This window comes from Sander lucioperca, chromosome 24 (genome assembly GCF_008315115.2).
Source record: "Sander lucioperca isolate FBNREF2018 chromosome 24, SLUC_FBN_1.2, whole genome shotgun sequence".
Taxonomy (NCBI): Eukaryota; Metazoa; Chordata; class Actinopteri; order Perciformes; family Percidae; genus Sander; species Sander lucioperca.
Genome location: NC_050196.1, coordinates 16,845,163 through 16,852,662, shown reverse-complemented (window position 1 = coordinate 16,852,662; position 7,500 = coordinate 16,845,163). Strand labels below are relative to the sequence as shown.

General features: G+C 40.2%; 1 protein-coding gene and 1 long non-coding RNA gene across 2 annotated transcripts; both read right to left on the bottom strand.

Moving 5' to 3' along the window:
- Positions 1 to 76: 76 nt before the first annotated feature.
- LOC116044456 (fas apoptotic inhibitory molecule 1-like) lies at positions 77 to 5,037 on the bottom strand. Its single transcript, XM_031291633.2, has 5 exons — positions 5,016 to 5,037; positions 4,645 to 4,873; positions 3,512 to 3,744; positions 2,186 to 2,235; positions 77 to 422 (listed from the first exon to the last, which is right to left on the bottom strand). The coding sequence occupies exons 2-5, from the start codon at positions 4,755 to 4,757 to the stop codon at positions 273 to 275; spliced, it is 546 nt and encodes a 181-aa protein (XP_031147493.1). The 5' UTR covers positions 4,758 to 4,873; positions 5,016 to 5,037; the 3' UTR covers positions 77 to 272.
- A 192-nt stretch (positions 5,038 to 5,229) lies between these two features.
- Positions 5,230 to 6,598, bottom strand: LOC116044457. Its single transcript, XR_004103674.2, has 4 exons — positions 6,449 to 6,598; positions 5,793 to 5,968; positions 5,731 to 5,736; positions 5,230 to 5,263 (listed from the first exon to the last, which is right to left on the bottom strand). It is a non-coding gene; the product is annotated as an uncharacterized LOC116044457 (long non-coding RNA).
- Positions 6,599 to 7,500: the final 902 nt, after the last annotated feature.

Below are 7,500 nucleotides of genomic sequence, written 5' to 3'. Positions count from 1 at the left end.
TTTCTTAATCTGACTGCAGCATTTACTTTCTTTAGGGCCCCTTCAAAATAAAATAGCAAAGAATCACCCAGTAGAACATAATGCACAGTGTTTATTTGCTATATTTACAAGCACATATTTGTATCTTTATTTTCCAAATCTATAATCAAACCCAGCTAAATGATAAAAACCAAATTCCTTCGTCATAAAGCCCAGCCTGTAGTACTGCTTGGTATTTGTCCTTTGCGTGCAAATACCTCTTTCATAGAGTCTCTTTGAGAGCTCATCCGGCACTATTGTGTTGAGGCTGGTACTTTCTCTCCGTCCAGCAGTAAAGAGTGCACAATGCTGCTCTTTTTCTTCCCACCGCTCGTAGCCTTGATGCAGCATTCGTGTTCCCCCAACATGAAGTGCGTCTCTGTGCCGTCTTCTACAAACTCCCCCTGTAAAAAGGCCACAAAAACACACTCAGTTTGAGGATTTCATCTGCAGTCAAGGCACTTATCTTTTTACTATTTATGATACATTTCTGCTGATATATATAGTTTTTATTTCAGCTCTCGTTCAAACTGGGACTCCATGTTTTTAAAGACTTTTATTCTTTCAGTTTGATCTTCTCACTTAATCTCTATAAACAATTTATTTTAACTGTCCAGCTGTCAAAATCTACGTGACAGAGAAGAGGAAATTAATGTTTTTTCATCTGTCGCCTCTCAAGCGACAGACAGACTCTCTGATAGGCAGCTGAGGTATCTGTGGCCTAAGAGAAAGACTTTATATATATATATATATATATATATATATATATATATATATATATATATATATATATATATATATTCGTTTTTTTCTCAAAATAGTCCGTCCGACTTATTTCCCAAAATTATTTTTACTTTTTTTCTTCAAATATTTCAACTCTTTATCTTAAACTATTCTGAGTTTTATCCTGAGAGTATTAAAATTGTCAGATTTTTTTTCCTAAATTTTTTTAAAATATTCAGATTTTTTTTCCTGAAAATATTAAAATATTCTGACTTTTTCTTAAAATATTTAAACTTTTTCTCAAAATATTCTGACTTTTATTCTGAAAATATTAAAATATTCCGACTTTTCCTCTCAAAATATTCTGACTTTTATTCTGAAAATATTAAAATATTCCGACTTTTCCTCTCAAAATATTAGATTTTTTTTTCCTAAAATTTTTCAAAATATTCAGATTTTTTTTCCTGAAAATATTAAAATTTTCAGATTTTTTCTGAATGTTATAAAAACAATATTTTGACTTCTTTCTCAAAATTATTTTGACTTTTAACTTTTTTTTCTCAAAATATTTAAACTTAGTTTAAGTATTCTGACTTTTATTCTGAAAATATTAAAATATTCTGACTTTTTCTTAAAATATTTAAACTTTTTCTCAAAATATTCTGACTTTTATTCTGAAAATATTAAAATATTCAAATTTTTCTCTCAAAATATTCCGACTTTTCCTCTCAAAATATTCTGACTTTTATTCCGAAATTATTAAAATATTCCGACTCTTTCTCTCAAAATATTCCGACTTTTCCTCTCAAAATATTAGATTTTTTTTCCTAAAATTTTTCAAAATATTCAGATTTTTTTTCCTGAAAATATTAAAATTTTCAGATTTTTTTTCCTGAAAATATTACATTTTTCAGATTTTTTTTCCTGAAAATATTAAAATTTTCAGATTTTTTCTGAATGTTATAAAAACAATATTTTGACTTCTTTCTCAAAATTATTTTGACTTTTAACTTTTTTTTCTCAAAATATTTAAACTTAGTTTAAGTATTCTGACTTTTATTCTGAAAATATTAAAATATTCTGACTTTTTCTTAAAATATTTAAACTTTTTCTCAAAATATTCTGACTTTTATTCTGAAAATATTAAAATATTCAAACTTTTTCTCTCAAAATATTCAGACTTTTCCTCTCAAAATATTCTGACTTTTATTCTGAAAATATTAAAATATTCCGACTCTTTCTCTCAAAATATTCCGACTTTTCCTCTCAAAATATTATGACTTTAAAAAAAATATAGTTTGACTTTATCAGAATTAAAATAATTAAACTTTTTTTCCTCAAACTATTCTGACTTTTATTCAGAAAATATTAAAATATTCTGACTTTTCCTCTTAAAACTGCTTTAACGTTTTGGGGCTCAAAGTCTTTGTCAAGTCATTCTCACCTTTGTGTCCATTTTCTGCCCGTTGCACCAAATATCCATGGTGTCCTTTTCTGTTGGAAAAAAGAACAACAGTATGTTTCTACAGTATACAAAGTATCTCAAATTGTCATGCAGTACATGTATTTTTTTGTAATAAATAACTTCCGTAAATGGGAAAAATGGCTCTGTCCCTGGACATGAACACAGGTTTAGTCGGGGTCAGACCTATGTTCCCACAGCCCAATGTTCCCACAGCCCAATGTTCCCACAGCCCTATGTTCCTACAGCCCTATGTTCCCACAGCCCTATGTTCCCACAGCCCAATGTTCCCACAGCCCTATGTTCCCACAGCCCTATGTTCCCACAGCCCTATGTTCCTACAGCCCAATGTTCCCACAGCCCTATGTTCCCACAGCCCAATGTTCCCACAGCCCTATGTTCCCACAGCCCTATGTTCCTACAGCCCAATGTTCCCACAGCCCTATGTTCCTACAGCCCTATGTTCCCACAGTCCTATGTTCCCACAGCCCAATGTTCCCACATCCCTATGGTCCCACAGCCCTATGTTCCCACAGCCCTATGTTCCCACATCCCTATGGTCCCACAGCCCTATGTTCCCACAGCCCTATGTTCCCACAGCCCAATGTTCCCACAGCCCTATGTTCCCACAGCCCAATGTTCCCACAGCCCTATGTTCCCACAGCCCTATGTTCCCACAGCCCTATGTTCCCACAGCCCAATGTTCCCACAGCCCAATGTTCCCACAGCCCTATGTTCCCACAGCCCTATGTTCCCACAGCCCAATGTTCCCACAGCCCTATGTTCCCACAGCCCTATGTTCCCACAGCCCAATGTTCCCACAGCCCTATGTTCCCACAGCCCAATGGTCCCACAGCCCTATGTTCCCACAGCCCAATGTTCCCACATTTCTAAGAATTTTCTTAAAATTAGGCTTAGGGTTAGGGTCAGGGTTACATTCCATCTGTAGTCCATTGCTACTGGATAATAGGTTGGGTGCAATTAGCTACCAAATTGGTAGAAATGGGGATAAAATCTGATACAAATTTATGAAAAAGGAAATGTGGGAACATAGGGTCTAATTTAAGGAAGAAAATCTTAGAAATGTGAGAACTGTGGGAACATAGGGCCTAATTTTGAAAGAAATCTTAGAAATGTGGGGAACATAGGGCTGTGGGAACCAGGGCCTAATTTTCAGGTAAAAAAACAAATTCTTAGAAATGTGGGAACATAGGCACGCTCTCGTTTAGTCAAAGTGGGTTTTTGCAGGTTGACATGCTTCCTAAAATACTCACACTGAGCAGATTAAACAGCAGTTACATCACTCACCCAGCACCACCCTGCAGTCCTCTCCCTTCACTTTGAGCAGCCATGTTTTGGACGTCTTGGCTCTGTTGTCAGTGAATTTCTGCAGACTCTTGCCATCCACCTCCAGCGTGTACTCGTAGGCAAAGCCGCCAACCGCCTCAATGAGTATGGTGGCTTTGGTGTTGGAGCTCCCCACGGTGAAGGTCTCCTTTCCAACCAGCTTGAACAGCCAGTCTTTTCTGACGACTACCTGTTGAGGGAAAATGTTCATGACAGACAGATAACACGCAAAAATTGGGGATCAGTGGTGGAAGAAGTTCTGACATCTGTGACTGTGGCTGCTGTTTACAAAAGGTATTGAGTGGACATGTGTTAACACTCTTTTTTTTGGGCTTTTCCGCCTTTATTTGATAGGACAGCTAGGTGAGAAAGGGGAGAGAGAGGAGGAAGACATGCAGGAAGACGTCACAGGTCGGATTCTAACCCTGGACCTCTGCATCGAGGCATAAACCTCTCAGTATATGTGCGCCTGCTCTACCCACTGAGCCAACCCGGCCACAGATGTGTTAACACTATTGAGTTTTCTTTTTAATTCACAACATCTGAAGAAAATTCTGCAATAAGAAGTCCAATATTTCCTTCTGAGATGTAGTGGAGTATAAGTATAAAGTAACAGAAAATGGAAATACTCAAATAAAGTACCTCAAATATTACTTTTTTTATTAATTTGCCTCAGATATGTTGAAGGAATATTTCCAAATTTTGAGAAATACACTCAACTACCATGGCTTTCTTACTGAGAGTCACATCAGAAGATCGGACCTCACATTTGAGAGTACAATGTAAAGTACAGCATAACACTGGCAGGTGGAATTTGCATAGAGGTTTAAAAATGGAGGATATTTACTTGTAAGTGAGTATTTCTAAACTGTGGTAGTACTAGTTTTATCTAAGTAAAAGATCTGAATACTTCTTACACCTATACCTGACATAAATCAGAAGGGAATATTGTGTTTTAGTTAAAATAATGAATACTTTTGCTTCTTCAGGTTACTAATAAGTCTCCCAAACAAATACAAAACTCTTTGATGTACAATCACAAGCAGACTTCATTTCAAGAGGTTGTGAAGATACCTAAACATGGTATTACCTTCCCGTTGACGTACACAATGCGTTTCCCCGTGGTGGTACCATGAGCAAACTCAATCTTGTACACGTTGTCGCTCAGCGCCACGTCCCAAGTCGCCACCAGATCTCCACCCAGCATCTCTGACACACCACAGGACCCTCTCCTGACGATCACTCTGTCATCTACACGGCTGGAAGAAGCCAGTTTGAGCTCGCTGTGTGCGGAGGACTGTCGGCTCAGCAGCAGGTGTATTACTGTAAGAGGCTTACAGACGTGAGCTCACTTTAAACTGACACACAGATAATTAGGACAAGCTTTGTATCTGTGGTTAGTTTGAGTAAGCCAAATCACCTCCTTCTTTAAACAGAAATTGTGAATTAAGGTTGATGTTCTAACCTTTAACCTCTGAGACTGTCCTCACCAGAAGAAAACGCTGGAGTTCAGCGGCAGCACAGGAACTGGGGACTGCAGTGTTGTGGCAAAATATGATAAATCTGGTTTTTAATTGAATTATGGGGACATATACAACGTGTATCAATGTCATATAAATAGGAGACGTCAATCTGTCTGCCTGGTGGGAGTCACAGACATTCTCTCTCCCGGTGCTTCCCAAGTCCGCAGCACAGAAACTGGCACTTCAAAATCTTGACACAGACGCTCGTACTGGAGCCAATCAGTGAAGTCCTGGAGCATGCATGCGGCAGGTGGGTCACGGAACCTACAGCGCCGAAAGTCTAACCCCATCTCCAAGAGCAACTTACTGAGTAGGCGTGCTACATGAGATCCACATTTTCACATTGTGAACCTCAAGGAAAAGTCGAAGAACTGGCAAAGAACCTCGAAGGAGCAGGTGGGGAAGTACAGAAAAACTGGCAAAGAACTAGTGAGGAAACGGCAACGGCAACAGGAAAAAGACAGGAGATTTCGGCAGTCATCTAGTATGGCGTAGGTATCCACATTTCAGCTCACTCTCACCTTCTGAACCTAGGGTCTTCAACATTCCAGCGAATGACTGGATCTAAAGAGCAAAGCCTCTCAAAGTCGACCACGTCGCCACACGGGACATCTGGTGAATCCATGAGACTGAACCTAGGGTCTTCAACATTCCAACCAACAACTGGACATCAAAGCCAACCACGTTACCACACCGGACATCTGGTGAATCCATGAGACTGGCTATCCTCTTCAGGAAATGGCAAAGTCCGCAGCACAGAAACTGGCACTTCAACATCTTGACTGGCAATCCTCTTCAGGAAATGGCAAAGTCCGCAGCACAGAAACTGGCACTTCAACATCTTGACTGGCAATCCTCTTCAGGAAATGGCAGTCCGCAGCACAGAAACTGGCAACTTTTAAGACACAGACGCTCGTACTGGAGCCAATCATGAAGTCCTGGAGCATGTATGCGGCACCTGGGTTGCTGAATATAGCGCCGAAAGTCTAACCTCATCTCGAAGGGCAACTTACTGAGTAGGCGTGCTACATGAGATCCACATTTTCACCTTGTGAACTTCAAGGAAAAGTCGAAGAACTGGCAAAGAACCGGCAAGGAAGTAGAGAAAAACTGTCAAAGAATTTGTGAGGAAACAGCGACGGCAATAGCAAAGGAACAGGCAACTTCGGCAGTCATCTAGTATGGCGTAGTTGTCCACATTTCAGCTCACTCTCACCTTCTGAACCTAGGGCCTTCAACATACCGACCAACGACTGGACATGCAGAGCAAACCTCTCAAAGCTGACTGCGTCACTACACCGGACATCTGGTGAATTCATGAGACTGGCTATCCTCTTCAGGAAATGGTAAAGGCTGCGGTAGAGAAACTGGCAACTTCAAAGTCCTGACTGGATATCCTCTTAAGGAAATGGCGAAGTCCGCAGCACAGAAACTGGCAACTTTAAGTCTTGACACAGAGACTCGTACTGGAGCCAATCAGCGAAGTCCTGGAGCATGTATAAGGCACCTGGGTTGCTGAACCTACAGCGCTGAAAGTCTAACCCCATCTCCAAGGACAACTTACTGAGTAGGCGTGCTACATTAGATGAAGGAAAGCAGCATGGAAACTGGAGACTGCAGCAGCACAGGAACTGGCGATTGTGACAGCACGGTGTCATGAACCAGCTCAAAGTTATGACAAAAACAAGAAAAATCACAGATAATTAAGTATTAAATTAAGACCAAGTTACTTTAACACAAATTAAACATTACTAGATCACAGGAACTGGCGGCCTAAAGAAACTGGAGACTGTGGCAGCACAGGAAGTGGCAATTGTGACAGCACAGGATATGATGACTGAAGAAGCACAGAAACTGGCGAGGAACTGGTGAGGAACTGGCGAGGAACTGGTGAGGAACTGGCGAGGAACTGGCGAGGAACTGGCGAGGAACTGGCGAGGAACTGGCGAGGAAATGGCGAGGAACTGGCGAGGAACTGGCGAGGAACTTGCGAGGAACTGGCGAGGAACTGGCGAGGAACTGGCGAGGAATTTGCGAGGAAATGGCGAGGAACTGGCGAGGAACTGGCGAGGAACTGGCGAGGAACTGGCGAGGAACTTGCGAGGAACTGGCGAGGAACTGGCGAGGAACTGGCGAGGAACTGGCGAGGAAATGGTGAGGAACTTGCGGCTTTGGCGGCATTGGTAACAGCAACTGGTGACTTAATAAAGTCTCAATATTTCAATAATAAAGTCACAATATTTCACGTAATAAAGTCACAATATTTCACGTAATAAAGTCACAATATTTCACATAATAAAGTCACAATATTTCAGTAATAAAGTCACAATATTTCAAGTAATAAAGTCACAATATTTCAGTAATAAAGTCACAATATTTCACGTAATAAAGTCACAATATTTCAGTAATAAAGTCACAATATTTCAA

What these genes read in the sequence shown, in the direction of transcription:
- LOC116044456 (XM_031291633.2), bottom strand. Translation starts at nt 4,757, where the DNA reads ATGCTGGGTGGAGATCTGGTGGCGACTTGGGACGTGGCGCTGAGCGAC. An exon ending in CGCATTGTGTACGTCAACGG is followed by an intron (nt 3,745 to 4,644) that starts GAAGGTAATACC and finishes CATTTTCCCTCA; the next exon opens with ACAGGTAGTCGTCAGAAAAG. An exon ending in GGACTGCAGGGTGGTGCTGG is followed by an intron (nt 2,236 to 3,511) that starts GTGAGTGATGTA and finishes TTTTTCCAACAG; the next exon opens with AAAAGGACACCATGGATATT.